The following is a 23,553-nucleotide window of genomic DNA, read 5'->3' on the forward strand; positions in this document are numbered from 1 at the left end:
GCGCTGGTCCCGCACCTCCCCCATCTCCAACTCCATCCAATGCGGAGCGTGGTCGGAGATTGCAATGGCTGAATATTCGGCCTCCTCCACTCTCGGAATCAGTCCCCTACTCACCACGAAGAAGTCTATCCGAGAATAAACCCTATGTACATGGGAGAAGAAAGAGTACTCCCGTGCCCTCGGCCTCACAAACCTCCATGGGTTCACCCCTCCCATCTGGTTCATAAACCCCCTCAGTACCTTGGCCGCCTCCGGCCTCCTACCCTTCCTTGAACTGGACCGATCCAGTGAAGGATCCAACACCGTATTGAAGTCCCCCCCATAATCAGACCTCCCGCCTCTCGATCCGGGACCCGTCCCAGCATGCGCCTCATAAAGCCCGCATCATTCCAATTTGGGGCATACACACTAGCAAGTACCACCTTCTCTCCCTGTAGCCTGCCCCTAACCATAACATACCTACCCCCCCTTATCCGCCACCACCTCCGATGCCTCAAACGGCACATTTTTCCCCACCAGAATCGCCACTCCCCGGTTCTTCACATCCAACCCGGAGTGGAAAACCTGCCCCACCCACCCCTTCCTCAGACGGACCTGGTCCGCCACCTTCAGGTGGGTCTCCTGAAGCATTGCCACATCTGCCTTTAGCCCCCTCAGATGAGCAAGTACCCTAGACCGCTTCACCGGCCCATTCAAACCTCTCGCATTCCAGGTGACCAACCGGATCAGAGGGCGTCCCGCCCCCCTCCCCCGTCGACTAGCCATAGCCTGTCGACTGCCCCAGCACCCCCCGCCCGACCCAGTCCCCACGGCGACAACACCTCACCTCTGTCCCCCCGGCCCACACCAGCTCCTTCCTGACCCTGCCAGCAGCAACCCGGTATTCCCCTTTCCCCCCCTCCCTCCCCCACCAGGCTAGGAACCCTCCTAGCCGCGAACCGTCCTCCATTGCACTTCCGTGGGTCAGCTAACTTCTGCTGACCCCGGAAACTCCCGCCAAAAACCCGACCCCTCCCAAAGTGGGATCGCCCCCCATCCTGTCACTCCTCAAGGCACCGCTCCAGCGCGGGGAGAAACCAGTTAAGGCACCCCCCCGTCATCATCTCCACCCCCCAGCCCCGCAACGCGAGAAACCAGAGGAAAGCCCGCGCTTTCGCACTGCCCCACCACACCCTTCTGACGCAGCTCCCAAATACCAGCCCCACTCCATACCCCCAACCCTATACAGAATACAACAAATCCCCCAACCCCCCCCACAAAATACAAAACTCAAATAATGCCCCCCAACAAAAAAAGAACAATACCCCAATAAATAACCATATCAAAATTACAAAAGTACAGAAAAAACACAGCAACAGCAGAAACCAGCAATAAAGCATTACAACCGACCCCGCAACACCCAACCCCTAGTTTGAGTCCAGCTTCTCCGTCCGCACGAAGGCCCACGCCTCCTCCGGGGAATCAAAATAATAATGCCGCTCCAAATAAGTTACCCACAAGCGCGCAGGCTGCAACATTCCAAACTTTATTTTCTTCTTATAGAGCACCTCCTTCGTCCGATTAAACCCGGACCGCCGCTTAGCCACCTCCGCACTCCAATCCTGGTAGATCCGTACTACCCCATTCTCCCAATTGCTGCTCTTCACCCTCTTGGCCCAGCGCAGCACACACTCCCGATCACTGAACCGGTGGAACCTCACCAGCACCGCACGCGGGGGTTCATTCTCCTTAGGCCTCCTGGCCGGTACTCTGTGGGCTCCCTCCAGCTCCAGGGGCAGATGGAAAGATCCTGCCCCCACTAGCGAATTCAGCATCATGGCCACGTAGGTTGTCAGATCCGACCCCTCCAGCCCCTCTGCAAGGCCCAAGATCCTCAGATTCTTCCGCCTTATGCGGTGATCAAGCTCCTCGAAGCGGTCTTGCCACTTCTTATGGAGTGCCTCGTGCCCCTCCACCTTACTCACGAGGACCACGGCCTCCTCCTCTCGTTCAGCGGCCTGCGCCTGCAACGCCTGAATGGCAGCACCCTGGGTCGTCTGAATCTCCGAAAGCTTTTTATTCGTTTCCTGCAGAGAGCTCAGCACCTCAGCCTTAAAATCTGCAAAACAGCGCAGGAGAGCAGCTTGCTGCTCCTGGGCCCACTGCTTCCACTCCTCTGGTGCTCCGCCGGCTGCCATCTTGGATTCCTTCCCCCGTTTTTTCTGGGGAGCTGCTGCCGTTTTTTCCCCCTTTCCACTCCGAGTTCGAGTCATGAAATGTGGAGAAAGTTGATCACCACACCTTCACCCCCCGGGAGACGTCGAAAAAATTCCGTTTTGGGCTCTAAAAAGAGCCAAAAAGTCAGTTTGAATCGGGAGCTCCCAAATGTGCGGCTTCCTACGACATCGCCGCCACCGGAAGTCTCCTTCAAATAAATATCTTGATCGCAATGTCACATGAATAATCCAGAAACGTATTACTTTGGAAATTTCAGATTTTGGCCGAAGCAGAACCCCGTCCAGATTTATTTTATAAAACAAAAAGTTAGGTGGGTGAAGAATTGTGAACTTAAGTTGGAATCTTGTGAAACAACATTTATTTTGCACAGTTAATGTAGTACAAATGTCCCAAAAGGTTTAAGAGTAATATGATAAAATCTATTTTGATGTTGAAAAACAAAAATCAGGAAAGATAACCAAACGCTTTCCCAAAGAGGTTTATTTTTAGGAGCATTTTACACTGGGGTGATAGACAAATAAACAGATACCGTCTGAACTCAATTCCATGTTTCTTGCAGTAAAAATGTCTCCTGTCCATATAACATTGAATAAGCGAGAGCTGACAGATGTATTTGTCGATCTGAAATCTAATGCTGGGAATCAAAGTAGGTTTGGTTCTGGAGGGTGCAAGATAGTTGTTCTTGTTGGGGTAGATTAAGGTTAATTGGCGCCTCAGTAAAATACTTCTTGGGTATATGATATTAAGGTGGGGTATGAACTGATCATCAAACGATTCAATATTTATGCTCCAATTGTATCTTTGCTCTGACTTGATCGATATTGAGAGGTGAAAAGGAGATAGCAACCCACCGTGTTATTACCCCTCTTTGGTGGATGTGGGAGAACCATTTGAATTATGGAAGTAGCACAGGGGATAGCACTGTTGCTCCATAGCGCCAGGGTCCCAGGTTTGATTCCGGCTTGGGTCATTGTCTGTGCAGTTTGCACATTCTCCCTGTGTCTGCGTGGGTTTCCTCTGGGTGCTCCAGTTTCCTCCCATAAGTCCCAAAAGATATGCTGTTAGGTGAATTGGACATTCTGAATTCCGAACAGACGCCGGAGTGTGGAGACTAGGGAGATTTTCACAGTAACTTCATTGCAGTGTTAATGTAAGCCTACTTGTGACAATAATAAAGATGCGGAACAGATAACCATTCGGCCCACTGTCCTCTCTAGCTTTTTGAAAGAGTTATGTACTCATTCCCATGCTCTTTTCCCATTACCCTGCAAATTTCCCCCCTTCAGGTATATATTCAGTTCCCTTTATAAGGTTATTATTGGGAGTGTTTTCAGTCGTGCATTCCATTACCCTGCAAATTTCCCCCCTTCAGGTATATATTCAATTCCCTTTATAAGGTTATTATTGGGAGTGTTTTCAGTCGTGGATTCCAATACTTCGCTGCATAAATTTGTTTTTCTTCATGTCACCACTGGACCTTTTTTGCCAGTCAGCTTAGATCTCCATGCTCTGGGTATCCACTCTTCAGCCACTGGGAAAAACTTCCCCTTGTTTACTGCATCCAGATGCTCAGATGCTTCATGATGTTGAACACCTCTGTCAGACCTACCCATGATCTTCTCTGCTCTAAGGAGAGCATGTTTTGTGTGTGGCGGGGCGGGGGGTGTCTGCCACCAGGTAACTTAAATCTTTCACACTTGTCAGAATTTCCTCTTGAGCAACCTGACCTCCTTCATAAAGTAGAGTGCCAAGAATTGGCCACAATACTCTAGCTGGACCCTAATCATTTTTTTCTAACAGTTTTGTATAATTTCCTTATTTTTGTACTCCGTTTAAATTTACAGCCAAGTATCCCACATGCTTTTTTTAAACAGCTTTCTGTTCTTGTCCTACCACCGTCGAAGAATTGTGTACAGACACCTCAGGTCTCTGTTGCTGCAGCTCCTTTAGAACTGTAGCAGTTTTACTTCATGTTGCCCTCCTGTTTTTCCCACCAAAATCTTGACACTGTCACATTGGCCACCTGTTTCTACGCCTCACTCAATAGACAGTCCCCTTTCAGTCAAAGGGATTGAGCATCAGGTGTGGGGTGCAACACTTTGCTGACCCAATATGGCCGCTCTTGAACTGCAAACAAACCTCTATCTCCATGTATTTAAACAACTCCCCCAGGTTTTCTCTCTTATTGAGCGATTATTTTCAATCTGATACAGTCCACTTGGTGATTTCAGCCCATGGAATTCAGTTGGTGAAAATCAAACATCCTTCCCTCAGCCCACAAACTCTTGAGGCCACAGTTAGAGGAGATGAATTCATAAAATCAAATGGCACTTTTGTATTTTATTCAAGTGAAGGAAAACATATGAATACAACTTGAGGTCTGAAAAACGTCTTTTCAACCTTCAAGGACTGCAAATGTTCTGTGCTAAAATTAATTTAACTCGAAATACTGTTAATCTGTTTCTGCAGCTGCAACTAGTTACCAGGATTCTGTGAACGACATATTAATTTGCATATATTCTGTCGTCTACCTTGACTTTCCATTTATCACGTTTTATCTTTTGTGGCTTGTCTTTCCTTAATTATTTAATGCCTTGTGTGTTATGATGGTACTTGCAACAGTTTGCCTTTAAAAAGTCAAATAAGAGTAAATTGTATTTTTTAATGTATAATGATATTCTTAGCAACTGCAAGAATGCTTGAATAGTGTGGGTGATTACAGAAGTTCATTAGTAATCTAATTCTGAATGCTTTTGAACCCTGAAGTGTGTAGGGATCTTGTAAATGAACCTGATTTGATTGTTAATAAGATCTTTGGCAGTGGTATGCATCTCAAAAATGCAGAACACATGTTAAGAAACAAAGTGCTAGATAATTCAACAGGAAACAAATCATAGGCACACAAAGAATTTCTGATTATCAGTTATTTTTTTTCATCTTTCATGCTGGATTTAAAGTTACAAAGTTGTTTTAAAGAATTCAGTTTCACGCTTTTCAAATAAATTCAGAGGCGGTAGATTTTTTCTATCTGCTTTAAAACATGCCTATTTTTGCAAGGTGATAGTTGAACCTCATGTGACAAATTCTGCCAGCTGTTAGTTAAATGAACTTAGCCATGTTTTGAAGCAAACGCTGTAATATTTGCACATTTTGCTTTGATTGCTGACTCCAGATGATTATTTTAAATCCATTTGCCATCTGATTCATATCTCTACTTATTATTTTCCCTGGACTACTTCAGTCCTATGAAGAGAGAGGCATAATGTTCTCTTTTATCTCTATTCCCTTTGTGCCCTGACGATCGGGGTGCATTTAAATTCTCGCCGGTTGTGTGTTTTGATCCCCAGACTGAGTAGATTTTCTCGGCTAGATAAACTACACTGTAAATATTTCTGATTTTATTAAAAGAAAAGCAGGCGATTCAATGATTCTATGAAATACATGTAAAAACATAACACTCATTTTAGTTCGATATTCTGGTGGAAGCAGTTTGCAATGGGCAGTATGTTTTGAAACACTCTTCCACTAGGCACCAGAATTGATACGTAAAGGTTGGAATCTTGAACCTTATGTATACAAATCAGAAACCAGTGTAGTTTTTCAGGGGGTACTGTTCTCAATACAAGGCATAGCTACAATTATGATTTTAATTTTTCAACATTAGAGGGCAGTAACTTTTAGACTTTTCTATTGCTATCTACTGAGACTTAGCTGGAGACCTGTTTGACATTATTAAGCAAATGAAAGCGCGAGCTGCCCCATCGATTTTTTCAATATATAAAAGTACGTAGTTTCAAAATAAATTCCTGCCTGATGAAGTAATCTTAGTGTTCCACAATTAGCCCTTTACAGTGATATTGGAAATCCTGGGAAATGAAATCAATTTGCTTAATGTAAATGAAGTGAATTATCCCGTGAGAGAAAGGGGAAACAAATCAAACCTGGCCTTGACCTGATGAGGGCTGAATTGTAAAAGCTGATTGTTGGAAGTTCACTTTTCAAGAATATAAGTTCCGCAAGTTTGGTCAACTAAAGTGTTGATTTAGTGAACGCCACTTAAGAATTTGTTCTGACATCCTTTTCAAGTTCTTTCATTTCATTTGACATGTTGTCATTTAATTTCATGAAATATCAAAGTTTGAGTAACTAGGACACATTTAAATAAATTTAAATATGAGCATTTTTAGACACACTTAAACATTGTTTATCTGCATTAGTCTATGTTTTTAATTAACGAATACTTCATACATAAAGTTGTTAAGCACTTATCAGCTGTTTCGTCCCAACGCGGCCTTATGATCCAACATTTTTTTGAAGAATGTATCAAACAATGGCAGGAACCCCGCAATTGTTACTGTTGGACTTCTGATGGGTATTTCTGCTGGTTGATGTGTACTTCGGAACTATGAAATTTAAGATCAGAGCACACACAAATTCTTAGCGTTCCCCATATGCTGGCATGTACATTGCTGATAACAACATTTCTGTTTAGCTTTGAGTGTAGGTAATTTCACTAAATTTTCACGCATTCAAGAGAAAAGGAGAGAACCAAAATACTTCCCTTGATTTGAAATTCTTCAGTACATTTGAAAATTGTAAGCTTGTAACATTTTCCATCACCTGTTAAATTTGTCTTCAGCTCGGTTATAAATGCTGTGATTTGTTCACATATGGCTCCCAGGTCCTCTGCTCCTGCAGATCCTTTCAGAACGACATCCTTTATTTTATATTGCTGCTCCTTGTTCTTCTGACTGAACTGTGTCATTTCATACTTCTCTGCATTAAAGTTCATCTGCCAGATGTCCACCCATTCCACGCGTGTCTATTTCCTCTTGATGTTTATCACTATCCTCCTCACATATCACACTTCAAGATGTCAGCTGAAACTTTTGAAATTGTGTCCTGCACACCCACATCTTGGTCAACAATACTGAAAAGCAGTGTTCTTCGTACTCACCCCTGGGGAACGCCACTATATACCTTCCTCCATTCCCAAAGAAGTCTCTTCATCACTCCTCTCTTTCCTGTCACTCAACTGACTTTGCATCCATGTTACCACTGTACATTTTTTCCATGGGCTTTGATTTGGCAAAGATGAATTGTGACTCATAATTGTTGACATCATTTGTGTTTCGATTCTGGATCAGAACACAACTATTTGCAATTTGCAAAATTGTGAGGCAATATTACTGCACAATGGAAGTGATAATACTGAACAATAGGTATCTTTAAATTAAACATAGAATTAACCACATTCTCTATCTCCCTCCTGTATTCGGACTCGTCGTTAGTGGGCCAGATCTCGAATAACGATGAGTCCAAATACAGGAGGGAGATAGAGAACCTAGTGGAGTGGTGTAACAACAACAATCTCTCCCTCAATGCCAGCAAAACTAAAGAGCTGGTCATCGACTTCGGGAAGCAAAGTATTGTACACACCCCTGTCAGCATCAACGGGGCCGAGGTGGAGATGGTTAGCAGTTTAAAATTCCTAGGGGTGCACATCACCAAAAATCTGTCCTGGTCCACTCACGTCGACGCTATCACCAAGAAAGCACAACAGCGCCTATACTTCCTCAGGAAACTAAGGAAATTTGGCATGTCCACATTAACCCTTACCAACTTTTACAGATGCACTATAGAAAGCATCCTATCGGGCTGCATCACAGCCTGGTATGGCAACTGCTCAGCCCAGGACCGCAAGGAACTTCAGAGAGTCGTGAATACCGCCCAGTCCATCACACAAACCTGCCTCCCATCCATGGACTCGATCTACACCTCCCGTTGTCGGGGGAAAGCGGGCAGCATAATCAAGGATCCCTCCCGCCCGGCTTACTCACTTTTCCAACTTCTTCCATCGGGCAGGAGATACAGAGGTCTGAGAACACGCACGAACAGATTCAAAAACAGCTTCTTCTCCACTGTCACCAGACTCCTAAATGACCCTCTTATTGACTAACCTCATTAACACTACACCCTGTATGCTTCAACCAATGCCAATGCTTATGTAGTTACATTGTATATCTTGTGTTGCCCTATTATGTATTCTCATGTATTTTCTTGAATTTTGTTTAATTCCCTTTTCTTCCCATGTACTGAATGATCTGTTGAGCTGCTTGCAGAAAAATACTTGTCACTGTACCTCGGTACACGTGACAATAAACAAATCCAATCCAATCCAATCCAATTCACAACAGAGACAAAAACAGAAAATTCTGGACAATCTCAGCAGGTCTGACAGCATCTGTGAGAGAGAAAGGAGCTGGATGACTCTATGCCCAGCATTTTCTGTGTCTTTCAGGTTCCAGCATCTGCAATAGTTTGCCTTTATCTTAACCACAGATAAATAGCTTTAAAGTTAACAGTTACAACAGTTCTTGGTTAAAGGAGAAACTTTAACTAAACTCTCCTCACTTTTCTAATTAAGCAAACCAATATGGTCCAAATACTATTCATGAATAAAGTTAACAACCAGGTTTCTAGTTGCCTTTCTCTGTGTAGAGTCTTTGGAGAGAAAAACTTTCAGGACCAAAACTGAAACACCTCTGTTAATTTCAAGGAAGAATTAACTTTTTTAACAGACCTGGCGCGATTCCCGCCCCCGCCAATTCCCTGGTGGCGGAGAATTCCGGCCACGGCGGCGGCGGGATTTACGCCAGCCCCGTGCGATTCTCCGATCCTGCGAAGGTTTGAGAAGTTCGCCCCTGTTTCCTCCCTTTAATTGCATCATCTGTAACCAAAGGATAAGGTATCTGGGGCTGTTTAGCTCAGGGCTAAATCGCTGGCTTTTAAAGCAGACCAAGGCAGGCCAGCAGCACGGTTCAATTCCCGTAACAGCCTCCCCGAACAGGCGCCGGAATGTGGCGACTAGGGGCTTTTCACAGTAACTTCATTGAAGCCTACTCGTGACAATAAGCGATTTTCATTTCATTTCAGGTATTCTTCTGTCTCCCTGGCCTGTTTAGCCAGTACCAAATACAGTACCCCTCATAAATCATCTACACCACTGTTGTCCTTTAAGTATAAACAATATTCATTCAGCAGAATATTTCACCTGCAAAATCAATGATTATCTACCTTTTATGACCCCTTAATCACAGCTTTAGCAGACATACTGTCTGTATGCATCTTAATTCAGGTTTTAATAACATTACTGAAAAAATATTTTAAATATGACAATTTCTTCCATTCACCACATTTGGAATAGTGTCATGCAACAGAAGATAACTGGTTGATAGTGGGAGAAAGATACCCAAAGTTTACCAAAGCTGCAATAGTGATCTTGATGGAAAGGAGGAAAAATATCCTGCATCTTCAAATAGCTGTCTGGATACACGATGGGAAGGTAATGGGAATGTATACCTGTGGACCTAAATGCCAGGAGGTTGACCCCAAATGATGTCAGCAACAACAGCAGACCCTATGCATATTTGCTCAAAGATGTGTAGGCTCGCTTTAAATCATGCTAGCAAGTAATGATATAGCTGCACTTAGCAATCATGTTAATGAGCAGGCAGCACATAATTGGCATCACATTGAATGGGCATGAGATAATTGTACAGTGTGCTTCCCTTGATCATTTTCAGAGGTGACCTAATTTTTTCTTCTCTATCTCCAACTAAGCTATAATTCTTTACACCAGTCCTTTTATGAATGCTGCCTTTCTTCGTAAACGTTGCAAGTCCACCTGTCGCAGAATCTCTACAATGCAGAAGGAGGCTAGTCAGCCTATTGGGTCTCCACTGACCCTCCGATAGAGAAGTCTGCCCCATCCACCCCGCACTACCCCCATAGCCTGTAACCTAATCTGCACATCCCTGGACACTAAGGGGCAATTTAGCTTGGACATTTCCCCAAACCTGCACATCTTTGAACTGTGGGAGGAAACCGGAGCACCCGGAGTAAACCCATGCATACCCGGGGAGAACGTGCAAACTCCGCACAGACCGTGACCAAAGGCTGGAATGGAACCCGGGCCCTTGGCGCTGTGAGGCAGCAGTGCTAACCACTGTGCCACCCATGTTTTGCTTTCATCTTGCTTGGCTTGTCAAATCCTAACAACCTAATTTAAAACTATGTCTCTAGAGCACATTAAATTCTCAAACATACACAGATGTTAGTCCTGACTTCTGTATTAAGTCGTTTACTCACTTTGCACCGATTTCCCTATATATCATATCCACTATACCCATTTCATTTCTATACTTTACTGAGGCCCTCTGTGCTAACTATCCCAAGATGTTCTGCACCTCGGCTAAATTGCTGACTGTTATATTATACACTACACTGGTGACTCACAAGGGAGTCAAAGGTTATCAGGAATACGTGGAGTTGAGGTCACAATCGGATCAGCCAGGATCTTATGGAATGGTGGGGCAGGCTCGAGGGGCCGCGTGGCCGACTTCTAAATTGTATATTTGTGTTTGGTTATTCTGACTTACACTTGGTTCCCATTGAACCCACAAACCAGGTTGCGAATAGATTCTGTTAGTCTAGTAAGACCAGCAGTTGGAAGCTCACTGCTAGAAAACTATTAAAACATCAGCAGTAATCAAACCATACGTACCGATCCCTGACCCTCGACACTGCCAGCTTATGTTTAACCTTCTTGGTCTTAGCTAAGTGGTGTGTCTTCCTCTGGGAAAGTATGTAATCTCTGTGTGGGACAAACAGATATCTTACACGTGCAGATTTCTCATTATTTTGGTTCTGAGACTTTATGGTGGTGGGTTTCCAGGTTGATCAGTCACTCAGCTGCAACTACGTCCTCTTTAATCTCCGTTCCATCCTCTTTTTAAAAAAAATAATTTTTATTCAAGTTTTCTCCGTTCCACCCTTAAGCTCTCCTATACCAAGTAACATAGATTGACCTGTTCCTGAAAGTCTTTATTTCTGCCAGTAATTCACTTTTGGAGGAGCCATGACAAATATTTGGGCCAAAATTAGCTCCCAATGATTAATTCTAAGTGCCAGGAAACTAAGGAAATTCAGCATGTCCACGCTGACTCTTACCAACTTTTACAGATGCACCATAGAAAGCATCCTATCTGGCTGCATCGCAGCCTGGTATGGCAACTGCTCGGCCCAAGACCGTAAGAAACTACAGAGAGTTGTGAACACAGCCCAGTCCATCACGCGAACCTGCTTCCCATCCATTGACTCTGCCTACACCTCCCGCTGCCTTGAGAAAGCGGGCAGCATAATCGAAGGCCCCCCCTACCCGAGTTATTCTCTCTGCCAATCTCTTCCACTGGGCAGAGATACAAAAGTTTGAGAACATTCACTAACAAACTCAAAAACAGCTTCTTCCCCGCTGTTACCAGACTCCTGAATGACCCTCTTATGGACTGGACTGATCGCTTCACACATCTTCTCTACTGTTGTTAGCACTGTATTCCATATGCTTCACCCGATGTCTATGTATTTACATCGATGCCCTATGTTTTTCATGTATGGAGCGATCTGTCTGGACTGTACGCAGAACAGTACTTTTCACTGTACCTCAGTACACGTAACAATAAATCTAAACCTAAATCTCTGGCTGGGATTAAGTTTTAACTAGCAGCCATTTCATCAAGTGTTGAGACTTCATTAGAACCCAAGTTCTCCTGAATGGGACCCCCATATTATTTTACTAATGTGCTTAGAACCACTGTTCAGCCTTGCTGCAAAACCTTCAAACCTCAGTTTGGTGACAGATGAAGAGTTTTTATTGCAAGATTCATATTTGCTGTTCTGCATCTAAGTTTTTTTTAAATATCTTGCAATTCGTAATTTTCTAAAGTCAATTCTATTCAGGACTTCTATCTTCTTTCCTTTTGCATTAGAGTGCAAACTTAAAGGTGAATTCACCATAGTCCCAGATGATCTTAGGCTGTCTTCCCCTTTGAGCTGACTGGTGGTGGTTTAACCTGAGAGTCACCACACCTCAGACGAGGGGAAAGGTTGAGAAGGCAGGGCCTTTGTGAATAACCTTTATAACTTTATAGTCTACATAACAGCATTTTCAGTTTGCGAAGTTTTAAAATGCTCAAGTTGATCATTTTCTTCCTTTAACAGGTCCCTGGTGATCTAAGTCAAACCTCCGAAGACCAAAGCTTGTCAGATTTTGAAATGTAAGTTGACTCTTTCTTATATATCTTATAACTTTATTTCAGTGAAATAATTGTAAAAAAAAAGTTAAGATAGTTTGATTACATTTTATTTCGCCATCTTAGCCATCAGTATAAGTTTTTTACTGTCTTCATTCTGGTGTCTCAGAGATGACGAATAGATGGAGAATGTATTCTATTAAATATTCAGTTGTCTGAAGTCTGCTGGCTAAAATGGGTCCCACTGGCATTTTGGCCCTCACTGTGTCAACAGAATAGATGAACTATTACTGGACAAAAAAACTATTCGTTTTATGATTAAAGTATCTCTGCAGAGGGGTTGGCTCCCCTGTCCCGTGCCAGCTGCGATGTCGGGGGTAAACCCACTTCAGGTGGCTGGGTTTCCCTGGAGCCATTTTACAGCTATTGGGCCGTTAATTAGCTTGAGGACAACTTCAATCCATCTTACCTCCTAGAGATGCCAACCAATCATGTGCCGCCCTCCTCTGTAGACCTATCAGCGCAACTGGAACTGCTGAGTACTGCTGGGATTGCAGGTGGACCCTAAAGGGCCCGGACCTCAAGGTAAGTCCGTGGTTCCGCTGGGGCCAGACTGGCTGGCCCCGGTGAGAGAGTTGCAGGACATGATTCGACAGAGCAGAGGGTGCAGTGCAGGAGGATGGGCATTACCTGTGGGGCAGAGAGTTCTGTTGGGCATAAGATGCCCAAACAGGAGGCCCTGCCAATACATAAAATGGTCAGAGGTAACCTCACCACAGGGTGCTAACACCTTCTGCTGTGTGTAAAATCACAGCAACGGCAGGAAGAAGCACATAAGTAGCCATTAATTGGCTACTCAAGGACCTCAATTGACACATGGGTGAGTGAGTCGCTCGACGCTTCCCCTGCTGTGGGTTAAACCCCGGGAGAAGCCGATAGGTGAGGGACATATTGCTGAGACTATGGTGGCCTGCTTTAGATCTCTAACCTGCCTGTGGAGAGCCGTATAATTCTGATCAACACCTTCCCTCATCTCGCTGTTTGTAAAAAATACTGTATGAAACAATGCGGATGAAGTCAGTCAAATAGATGTCTTAAAATATTGATACCAGTAGCCCTTTTTTGAAGTTCATTTGAAAAAGTGCGTTTGCTTTGGATTGTTGCCTGACGTTGATGTTTGTTTTGTCATTTATACTCCAGCACAACCATTCTAAAGGAAATTTATGTCAAATTAATAAGGTAAAGTCACCATAGTCACAGATGGCTAGCTGCTTTCTCCTTTATAAGACCATAAGGTGTCAGAGCAGAATTGGGCCATTCAGCCCATCGAGTCTGCTCCGCCATTCAATCAGGGCTGATGTGTTTCTCATCTCCATTCTCCTGCCTTCTGCCCATAACCCTTGATCCTCTTATTGATCAAAAACCTATCTATCTCTGTCTTAAAGACACTCTGATTTGGCCTCCACAGCCTTCCGCGGCAACGAGTTCCACAGATTCACCACCCTCTGGCTGAAATAAATCCTCCTCACCTCAGTTTTAAAGGATTGTATCTTCAGTCTGAGGCTGTGCTCTTGGGTTCTAGTTTTTCCTACTAATGGAAACATACTTTCCACATCCACTCTATCCAAGCCTTGGAGTAAGTTTCAATACAATCCCCCCTCATCCTTCTAAACTCCAATGAGTACAGACCCAGCTTCCTGAATCACTCCTCGTATGACAAGCTCTTCATTCCAGGGATCATTCTTGTGAACCTCCGCTGGATCTTTTTTAAGGCTAGCCCATCTTTCCTTAGATACGGGACCCAAAACTGCTCACAATACTCCAAATGGGGTCTGACCAGAGCCTTGTACAGCCTCAGAAGTACATGCCTGGTCTTGTATTCTAGCCCTTCGCCATGATTGCTAACATTGCATTTGCCTTCCTAATTGCCGACTGAACCTGCACATTAACCTTAAGAAAATCTTGAAGTCAGACTCCAAAGTCCCTTTGTGCTTCTGATTTCCTCAGCCTTTTCCCATTTAGAAAATAGTCTACGCCTCTTCTTCCTACCAAAGTACATAACCTCACATTTTTGCACATTGTGTTCCATCTGCCACTTCTTTGCCCACTCTCCTAGCCTGTCCAAGTCTTTCGGCAGCCCCCAGCTTCTTCACTACTACCTGTCCCTCTACAGATCTTTGTGACATCTGCAAATGTAACAACAGTGCCTTCAGTTCCTTCTTCCAGATTGTTAATGTATATTGTGAAACATTGTGGTCCCAACACCGACCCCTGAGGCACACCACTAAACACCGGCTGCCATCCTGAAGAAGCCCCCTTTATCCCCACTCTCTGCCTTTGAGAGGGTGAGCTGACTGGATCACCAGTCACCTGAAAGGTGAGAGGCAAGGTTGAGAAGTCGGAGCCTTCATGAACAACGCTTCTGGCCTCGCTCTGCATCATGAACCAGCGGTCTAAGCAAGTGAGCTAACCCGGCCTCCATACCTACAATGACATACTGGCCCATTTAGCAGAATCATTGAACTGCTGCTTTTGTATCAGTATAAGTGATCTTGGATGAGCATCGATGTGGTTGTTTTGTAACTTGGGAATGTTGTCTGACTCCTGAACACATTGACAAAAAAATAAAAACCTAATTTCTACCCAATCTACTACTTTCATCGAATTTACCATCATCTACTTTGTGTGTGATGTAGAAAATGTGATGGGGAAATCTTTGGTGCAAGTTTATTTCATAGGATGGTCAATATATTAATTCAAGCTGGCAGGGCAGAAGGTCCCTTTATTCATTCCCCAGCAGATTTGGTTGGTAACATAACAGTATAACTCCGATCTACCAGCTGGGTATCACATTATACAAATAGCATTGTCAGTCATATTCTGTGATCTCTTTCAGTCACACAATGACACACTATAATTTCTCATTAATTAAAAAAAAACAGTAAATGTTATTTGGATTTACACGTTTGGCGATCGATCACCGAGCATATTCCACAACGTCTTTTCTGTTTCAAGTGGAGTTTTGCTTTTGCGTCAGATGCTTTGTTGAGTGAGTTCCTTGCTCACTATTAATTGAAGCGCTTGTGCTGAAGCTCAGCATTGTTTTTGCCTCAATATTTCTGGACTCCAGGTATGTTAGGTAATTGCCGCCAATTTGCCAGCTTGTCACATTGAATAACTCAAGGTTTCAGGTTTTAATTTCAAAATCTGCTGGAAATCTCCTCGTCAGATGGAGTATTTGTCACATTTTGCTTGAATTTATTTTGGTGGAAGATCAGCTTGGCCAACTCTCGCGGAGCTTTTTTCTGCATTTCCGTTCTTATTAATTGTGCTGTCATTTAATTCCTCTCCTGAACACTTTTGTCATGCTTATCTATCTCGTTGCAGTTTCTTGTTCTCCTTTAATTGTTCTGGATATTGAATTGTTTCCACAATAAGGTCATTTCCTCAATCTAACATGTTATTTTCTGAACTTGTTACTCGAGCTTTACTTTATTATTTATTTGTGATTATTCTGCAGTTGATATTTTTCACTTTCCATTTTCATTTGAACTTTGGATTTTGTCACTACTTTTAGCATTTGAGTGACTGTTGGTCCTGAATCTCACTCCTTATTCTTTTTTCATCTTTCAGAATGTCGATCATACAAGCTATAAAATTCCCTGCAGTCGATAGCAGAGTAGTCGTAACTTTTTGTTTCTAGCTCTTTCATTCAGCATCAAAAGTGGTGACTGAGCTTTTACTTCCTAACGTGACAAGTATCTTGATTTTGACAGCCTTCTGTTTCTCAACTTAAACTAAATTCTATTATCAAAACAAAGAGACTTTTGTCTCTTCGAGAGTAATTAATTAATTCATATTTCCAGTAACATCATACCTTTGACGAAGTAAACAGTAACGCATAATCTAACCCCGGAAAATGTTTTCCCCATTCGGTTGTCTACAAACTGATTTATAGCAAATGTATATTTGCCTTTTTCTAATATGTTATATTGTTCTCATTGTTGTGAGTTTCTCTTCCTGGCCGAACTGATTATTAGTCTGTCTGTAATTATCACATTGTGAGTCTCGATCCTATTTGCATTCCTGCTCCCTTCGCACCTCATCACTTGTGAAGCTTTGCTTTGAAGTCCATTGTACTGCATCTCAGTTGCAGCTTTCTTATGCTCTGGCTCGTCACTTCAAATCTTGTCAGAAGTCCTTGTTTTGCATCTTGTTATTCACATCCTTTCATATTTAAATTCTTTATTCATAGCACTTGTCATATATCTCTTCATTTACATTGCAATTGCTTCGCTGGCTTGCGACTCATGAAATTTTATTACAAGAGCCTGATTGCATTGTGTTGAGTTACATTAGTGTGAGTGATTCGCACCAATTTTCATTCTATTTGGACAGAGGATCCAATATTTTTCTTCTTGTGTACGATTCTTGCAGTGCTACTGTGTTGCATTGCTTCTGGACACATTACTTAAGTACAATGTATAATTGTTCAGCATGCAGGATTGTATTCAATTCATCCAATTACATTGCTTTTCTAATTATGTACAGCTTTTCTCCCCAGTCCTCATGCACCCAATCATTTGTCATCCTAATGGATTGCTGCAATCCAAGTATTAGGTATTCAACACATTGTATTGGGGTGCATTGCAGCACTATTTCTGTAGAGTGCATTAACACTGATGGGTTGTCTCACTTTTCACGCCAAATGCAGTTCAGCCACTTTTAATAATATCTGGCTGTTTCAGTGCCCATTGCTTCTTATTTGTTTTTATGGTGTCAAATTGTTTCTTTTCCTCCTCAAATTTGGGATAAGATCCCTGAATTGTACTCTCGTCCTCCTTTGATTGCTCCCTGTTCTATATTGACTGCAGTGGTGAGAATAGGCAAAACATTCCCAGACTGGCGACACCTGTATCTGGCACTTCAGGTCTGGCTTTTTCAGTTCTAATGATTCTGCAACTGTCAGCCTTTGCTCTCATTATCCTGTGCAACCAACAGCAACTTCTCACCTTTGCTGGTAAATGAGAAATGCAAAGGCTGCTGACAGTGATTCCCTATACCCCCACAGAGTGGGCTTTTAAAAATCATTGGACAGACAACATTTCCTTTTTAGGCCAAAATATTGTTGTCAAACCCCCCCAAAATACAGGTTGTTAATGAGGTATAACTGAGTTTTTAGTGTTATGCTCCTGCTAACTACAACAGAGCAATCCCTCTGGCCCTTGAAAAGTATTTTCTATTTGTGTAATGTTAAATGTTTCTATCATGATAAAAATTCAGTTGCTATTCAATATATATTTTTAAAGTTTATGATATTTCAGTATCTAATGTGTTACATCACAATCTTTATTCCATTGTAGCATTTGTGTAAAGTGACGGATTATCATTGTATTTTACTTCCAGGTTTGCTGTCTGTGGGAATTCTTTGCTATGATTGGTTGCTTAGCTTGCATGATGATCCTCTTGTCCTGCTGGCAGAGAATTTGGGGAGAAGTGAATTCCACAGTGCAAAGATCCCTAGATCTTTGTGGACCGTTTTTTGGAGGTTGAGGTGTGCACCATCGCTTTCCCGCTGACTGCACAATCCTACAGAGTGCACAGTTTCAACTGTTCTTAGTTTTCCTTTCCCCTTCTTTGAAAAATCACTTTGGGTCTTGCCAGCACCCCTCAGAAATAAAGCTATGTTTGGGAGCTGTGACACAGAGAGTCAAATGCATATCCCATCACTGAAATGACAATGCATGTTGCTTATTATTGCAGCCATTTTCTGAAAACCAAAGTGGTACAAGCATCAAAAATATCATTAGAGAATGTTTGAGTTCTAACTGCAGAATGGTACAACAATTTTGTTTAAAGATAATACTCCAGCCGTAGCGGAGTTAAAATGAGTGTTAACTGCAGTATTATCACAGAGAGTCGTTTTACATTATCAGTGGGAAGACATCTATTATTCAGCGTGACTGTTAATATCCATACTTAAGGATGTAGCTGCTTTTCAAATCCATTTATATTCCTGCTGTGACAGAAGGACAACCTATCGCATTCTGGAACTTTATGGCAATGTTGACTGCATTTACCTCCAGTATCTCTGGTAGCAGGGTTACATTTGCTGTCTATCTCTGAAATCCTCCTTGCAATGAGGACCATGTTGAACATATTTGGAAACAATAGACGCACTTAAGACAACTGAAAAATTGCATAGTTGGCACTTCAGGCAATGTTTCTATTCAGAAATCATGAATATGGAATGCCCGCAAGCTGCTTTAAATAAAATGTTATGAGAAATGAACAGCAATTTCTACTACAGGCCCTCCTGTTTTATTATATATGAAGTGTGAATTATTGAAATTGGCCCAGGTTTGTGAGGGTCAAACTGTAGAATCTCCTGATGTTTGCTTTCATTCATTGATTTGTCACAAATGTTTAAATTCAAGTGAGATTAAGGTCCCTTATTTTATTTTAGCAGTATTAACACCATTAGTAATATTTAGGCCTCTGACAGAATGTTTTATTGCCAGCTGTGTAATGGGCACCATTTTTCATGACTTGCTGAAAGTGGCAAGTTAGAAATTTTGCAATTAAGTTGGTTTCTGAATGAAGTGGGGAAGTGTTGTTGAGGTGGTTCCACCTTGCCAGCTGCCATGCCACATGTCCTGCTCCTATTATTTAGAGGTTCTCTTAAATTGTCCTGAAAGAGCAACATCTTTTTAATTATTTTGCCTGTGAATTGTTCTGTAAATGTTACACTTTCCTTTAAAATTCACTGTGGACTACTCTGTTTCTGTTAGGGCTCACTGTGCACTGATCAATGTGTGGATACCAACAGTGTTTCTGCGGGGACGAGCTGCTAATGCTTTTCATGTTTACCAGGTATGAAACCCTAGATTCAGACACTAACCAAAATAAAATGTTATATCTTCACTGTGTATATTGCTGCCAAACTTTTAAAATCTACAAAATATGCTTCATTTCATAATGCTACCTTTCCACAAAGTGTCCCTTTCTGCCCCCACAACCTCCCTCCCCTTAAAAACATAAATGTTATATATCTAGAAATATATTCTTGCTGGTTCTATGTCATGTGATGTGTAGTGACGACAATAGTGTGTTTGCACTGGCTTGGAGCAGATCACCATTTTGATTGTTTGGACAACACCCTTATTAACCTCTCATCGTGTTTCACAAGAATCCAGTGTGGGCACCTCCAGACCTTTTCTCTTTGCAGCAACAAAGAAATATAACAGGAGAGAAAACTGGCAACGAGGATTGAGGCAGAAGAGTCGCTGGAAAGAAAATCTTCATCGACTAATTGTAGGATGGCATCTGGAACAAGGGTAGATTCTCGGGACCGGTCTCGCACTTGGGTGAAGCACTGCTGCAGGTATGAAGGTTGAACAAAAGTATTCAACAGCAAGTGTGAGTAAGAAGACTGACAGTCGGGAAAAACCTGCTTGTTTCGAAGTGAATGGGGTCTGGACTGCAGGGACGATGCACGTGGCGAAGCTACATGGACTGCGGGGAACAGGGATTTCGAAGTCTGCCGACTTTGCACGGGCCACTACTCAGAAGAAAAGTCAAAATACTCAGGGATAAAACAGGAAAGAATTCCTAGCCGCTTCTTTAAGGGATGCTTGTGTCATACTCTCCAAGTCAATTGGAAAGGAGGAAATGTCTTAAAGTTAGAACTGCACATAAAACATCAAGCCTATAGTTCAAGAAGAACTAGAAAGATTAATAAGGGCAGGTGGGAAACATGAATCATTCTTGTATTAAAACGGGATGGCCCAGTGAGAATTTGTGGAGATTTCAAAGCTGTGGTGATTTCCAAACTACTATTAACCCAGTTTTGTGCATAGATCATTATTCACTGCCTCCAATTAAAGACTTGTTTGCTGGACTTTCTGGAGGACAGGAATTCAGTAAAATTGATACTTCACAGGCATATCTGCCGAATCACAGCCGCTACGCACCATCGTGACGTACAACGGTCTGTTCACTACAGAAGACTTCCTTTTGGAATAACATCCGCTCCTGCTCTTTTTCAAAGATCCATGGATCAAATTCTAAGTGGGTTGAATGGAGTGCAAACATATTTAGATGGCATGATCATCACCAGTTTGAGTGAACAGGAACACTGGAGAATTTGGAAGCCAACCTGACATGGTTGTACAGCCCACAACCTGGGAGTTAGGGGACTGGTTTAGCACAGTGGGCTAAACAGCTGGCTTGTCATGCAGAACAAGGCCAGCAGCGCGGGTTCAATTCCCGTACCGGCCTCCTCAAACAGGCGCCGGAATGTGGCGACTAGGGGCTTTTCACAGTAACTCCATTGAAGCCTACTTGTGACAATAAGTGATTATTATTATTATAAAGGAAATGTGTGACTCTTTCAAGTCATCCATAAATCACCTTGGTCATATTATCGAAAAAGATGGTTTATACAAAGAAACAAAGACAGTGTCTGCAATCTTAGAAGCACCATGGCCTGAAAATGTGACCCAATTAAGGTCGATTTTAGGATTATTACGGTAAATGGGTGCCAAATTTAGCAACGCGATTGAAGCCTTTACACACTTTGCTATGTGTCAAACAGGAATGGCACTGGTCAGAAGAATGTCAGAACACAAACAATGATGTGAAAGAAGCTTTCGTGAAGTCAGAGCTGTTTGTTCATTATAATCCAAAAATGAAGTTGCAATCACCTTGTGATGCCTCACTCTATGGGGTTGGTGCAGACATCTTGCACATTGTGCCTTAGTGAGAGGAACACCCGATAGCATTTGCTTCACACACTCTTACCAGCACAGAAATAAATTACACTCAGCTGGAAAACGAAACACTTTCAGTGCAGGAATTTTCCACATTACCTTTATGGGTGTCATTTTGCTCTTTTGACGGATCATCAACTCTTGACTACAATCTTGGGTCTTATCAAGGTATACCTTCTTTGGCTGCTAGTAGATTGTAAAGATGGTCGTTGATATTGTTGGCAGATGCCGATGCATTATCACTATTGCCGTTACAAGTCATACTTGAACCAGAAGAACATTTTGCCAATATTTGTATTTCTAGCTCATCGATAGTGTATCTGTGACTTCACACCAATTTCAAAGATATGCAAGAACTGATCCAGTGTTGAGGAAGGTGATGGACTTGGTCCAAAAGGAAGGCTGTCAGATGTTCATAGGAGAAATCCTGACCTCAAGCCCTACATCACATGAAGACTTGAGTTGACAGTACAGAATGGTGTCCTATTGTGGGAATCCATGTGATTATTCCTCTGTGCTTGCGTAGTAGAGTCCTTGAACAACTGCATGAGGGACATCCTGGTGTGGTAAGGATGAAGGAATTGGCATGCAGTTATTTTTGGTAGCCAGGATTAGATGCTTAAATTGAAGAGAAAGTTGGACAATGCCAATCTTGTGCAAAACTAAGGAAGATCCATCCCACCATTACACCCATTACATCTGTGGGAATGGCCGACACAGCCATGATAGAGAATACACATTGATTATTCGCTGGTCCACTGGAGGGACACATGTTCTCGGTGATTGTGGACGTGCATTCAAAATGGCCAGAAGTCGTGATAATGAAGTTAATGATGACTGAGCAGACCATTGAGAAACTAGATAATATATTTGCAAGATTTGGAACACGGGAGCAAATTGTCAGGGATAACGGTACACAGTTTATTTCGAAGGAGTTGAGGACTCATTGAAAGGAAACCGTGTACACCCTATCGAGTCAACTCCATATCATCCAGCAATGAATGGATGAATGTTTTGTGCAATCATTAAAGCACTCTATCAAAGCATTGAAAGCACCAGGGGACATTATCAAGAAGAGCAAACAAATTTCTAATATCTTATCAGAACACTGTACATGCTGCCATGCAATGTTCACCGGCAATGCGGTTGTTTAAGAGGAAACTACAGAGTTTGATTTGTTAACTCCACCTGATACTTCAGAGATTGTCAAATGACAACAACAAACACAAATTGCTGGGAGGAAGAAAATCTCTAAAAGATGAATATTAAATCAGGGAGAGAGTGCTCGCGAGGAGTTACAGCACTAATAAGAAATGGGTACCAGGTCCCATCATGCACCGTACACACAGACGATGGAAGAGTTTGATGACGTTATACTATCCAGTTACTTGCTGCATAAAGTAAGTATGCAGAAACTTCTCAAGAGGTTCTACCTTTAGAGGATCTGGAGAGCTATACTTTGCAACCGAGACCAGAGACAGTGACGAATTCCGATTCTGTTTCTGAGGACTTTTCTATGCCTTTAGTGACAGATACCAAAATATCTCTGTATCATAAATGTTGCATGTTGTTCGTAGAAGAAGTAATACGATGACAATTAACGTAGGATAAACAATTTGGTTCATTAGGCTTCTGCTTCTACAGACCATATAAAATCTCTCCTTTCATGCATTCTGGAAGGAAAGTTATTTAAAAATACTTCCCGCAATCATGAAAAAATGAAGAGCATTCATCCATGTCCACATCTCCATGTTCAACTTTGAGTTGTTACTCTGTACTGACTACGCCAGTTATGGAAGCACAGGAAATAATGTTACACCTGGAGTTGTTACACTATCTAGGTGTCGATCCAATTCTGTTCCCCAGGTTTTTGCCTGCTCCTAATCAACAAATCGATTAATTTTAAACTCTTGTGGTTGAGCGGTTAATGTTGGTCTTGCTAATATCTATATAATTTATCTGAATAGTGCTCAATATATTCCAGAGTCTCTCCTTCAACATAGGGGGGAGGTGGAATATTTGGCTGACCAGGTGTGGGCTGATATGAGTTTTGTTTTGACAACATTCAAGGACAGACCAAGTCTCTCATATGCCGAATTGAAGAGATTGAGAGTGGCTTGTAAATCTGATGCAGAGAGGGTAATGGTAGAGCGGTTGTTCGCAAACTGCAGATCCTGTGTATCTGTGGTGGCCGAGGCGATATTTAATATTTACAGCACAGGGCATTTGATCTTTGATGAGCACTGTCAGGTAGATTGTAAGTAGCATCAATTCGATAACACCATCCAACCCCAGTGACCTCTAGCACCGAGAAGGACAAGGCCAGTAGTTGCATGGGAACACCATCAGTTGCCAGTTTCCTTTTCAGCCACACACCATCCTGACTTGGAACCTGACTTGGACTTTCACTGTTGCTGGGTCAAAGCCCTGAAGCTCCCTCTGAACAGCATTGTGGGTGTCCCTATGGCACATGG

General features: G+C 42.6%; 1 protein-coding gene across 4 annotated transcripts in view; it reads left to right on the forward strand.

Annotated features, from left to right (window-relative positions):
* snx29 (sorting nexin 29) overlaps positions 1-23,553 on the forward strand; it is a 596,020-nt gene that overhangs the window by 371,124 nt on the left and 201,343 nt on the right. For all 4 annotated transcript variants that reach the window (XM_038821149.1, XM_038821148.1, XM_038821150.1 and 1 more), the window contains 2 exons: positions 12,277-12,332; positions 19,100-19,181. In XM_038821149.1, the coding sequence (XP_038677077.1) occupies positions 12,277-12,332; positions 19,100-19,181 (138 nt within the window). The remainder of the gene's footprint in view (positions 1-12,276; positions 12,333-19,099; positions 19,182-23,553) is intronic.

The sequence above is a fragment of the Scyliorhinus canicula genome, chromosome 15 (genome assembly GCF_902713615.1).
Source record: "Scyliorhinus canicula chromosome 15, sScyCan1.1, whole genome shotgun sequence".
NCBI lineage: Eukaryota > Metazoa > Chordata > Chondrichthyes > Carcharhiniformes > Scyliorhinidae > Scyliorhinus > Scyliorhinus canicula.